The 1,653-nt window shown below is 34.8% G+C and overlaps 1 protein-coding gene across 3 annotated transcripts in view; it reads left to right on the forward strand.

The window, feature by feature from the left end:
- The window catches only part of macrod1 (mono-ADP ribosylhydrolase 1), a 102,315-nt gene that overhangs the window by 82,656 nt on the left and 18,006 nt on the right, over window positions 1-1,653 (forward strand). For all 3 annotated transcript variants that reach the window (XM_032528281.1, XM_032528280.1, XM_032528279.1), the window contains one exon: window positions 1,525-1,646. In XM_032528281.1, coding sequence (XP_032384172.1) covers window positions 1,525-1,646 — 122 coding nt within the window. The remainder of the gene's footprint in view (window positions 1-1,524; window positions 1,647-1,653) is intronic.

Here is a 1,653-nt window from a genome sequence, read left to right on the forward strand (position 1 = left end):
GAGCGGTAGATTGGCTTTGCAAAAAAACCCGGAGCATTTATAATATTGCTTGATTACGCAAATTTGATTGTGGAAAGCCAAAATTGTAATTGTGATTAAAATTTGATTAATTGTGCAGCCCTAGTTTGGTGTCAGGAAACAACAGTTAAATATCAGGTGTTACGGCTGATTGCATCAGTTAGACTGACACAGGCATACACAGAGGTAAAATAATACAGTGCATGTCAAGACATACTTTCACAAATCCTCATTGTATAATGTATGAAACTCTTAAATTTTTTTCCTCACCAAACATAAGTTCCCCCTTAAGAAGACAACGACATTGGCTGCAGTTTATTTTTTAAATGTGTACATTGTAATGACCCTCGCTATTTAAAATAGTGTATGGTACCTTTCCTCTCTAATTGTCAGTTGAGACACTATACATCTTTTTTATTGTTTCTGCAGTCTCTTAATCAATAGCTAAGCTTTTATGTTTAAAGCTCCCACTGGTTGGAATGATCTACCTGTAAGTATTCCCTCCATATAATCTTTTCAATAAGTCAAAAATACCCTGTCTTCGTATTATTGGATCATCAATTGTACTGATAATTATTTTGGATCACTTTTAATACTTAATGCTATCACTGAGATTAATACATTTCTGTAATCTACAAATGAATGAGGCGTTGGTGCTCTGCTTGGAGTATGATCCCTTGATTTATTTATTTTTTGTCTTGTGGGATATTTATAGTTTTTTCACATGGTTTTGTTAATTATCTTGTTAGCTTTGTTTTTTGTTAATTGTGCTTGTATTGTTGTCATTGAGGACCCCCTTTACAACGAGATGGTACATCTCTAAGGGTCATTCTTAATAACATTTTTAATATAAAGTATACAGGATAACTCTGAACAGTTGTGTGACGGCATAATTGGTGTCATTGGAGTAAAGAAATAGTGTGCATTAACAATTTACACTAAAATTGGATTTAATTACATTGAACGGTGGACTTTGGCTGACGTTTTAAGGCACTTCTGTACTAAAAAGCGCTGAGTTGGAGATAATGGAGCTTTCAGATGATCAAAAGATGATAAACTTTCCCATTCCTAATTTCGATATGGACATTGACACGAAGGCCATTTACAAGTCTTAAATTAAAATTACAATAACTCTGACATCACATAAACACGTCATTATTTTCTAGCAAACCAAAAGTCACCTGTTCCAGCCAATACACCAGTTTCACAATTAAATTAACTGATATATTTTTAATTCACATCAACAAAATTGAGCAGTTTTAGCGTTAGTTAATGAGATAGACGTGTTAGAAACAGTTCAGGATGAAACATATACGAAAGAATATGGACTTTTTATGTACAATTTTATAAAAAGATTGACTAAAACATGGCTGTCATAATAAACACTGAATAAATGGGGAATTTTACTGGGAAAAGGAGATTCTTTACTTATATTTTACTTCTATCTTCATATCTGTCACTCTGTGGTAAGAAGTGTTTCATCTTCTCATCTCTCGCTGTCTCTAGATGTGATCCACACTGTGGGGCCAATTGCACAAGGAGGAGTGGGAGAGAAGGAGAAGAATGCCTTGCGGTCGTGCTACAAGAACAGCCTGCAAACAGCCACCAAAAACGCTGCACGCTCAGTGGTGAGCG

The sequence above is a fragment of the Etheostoma spectabile genome, chromosome 10 (genome assembly GCF_008692095.1).
Source record: "Etheostoma spectabile isolate EspeVRDwgs_2016 chromosome 10, UIUC_Espe_1.0, whole genome shotgun sequence".
Lineage (NCBI taxonomy): Eukaryota > Metazoa > Chordata > Actinopteri > Perciformes > Percidae > Etheostoma > Etheostoma spectabile.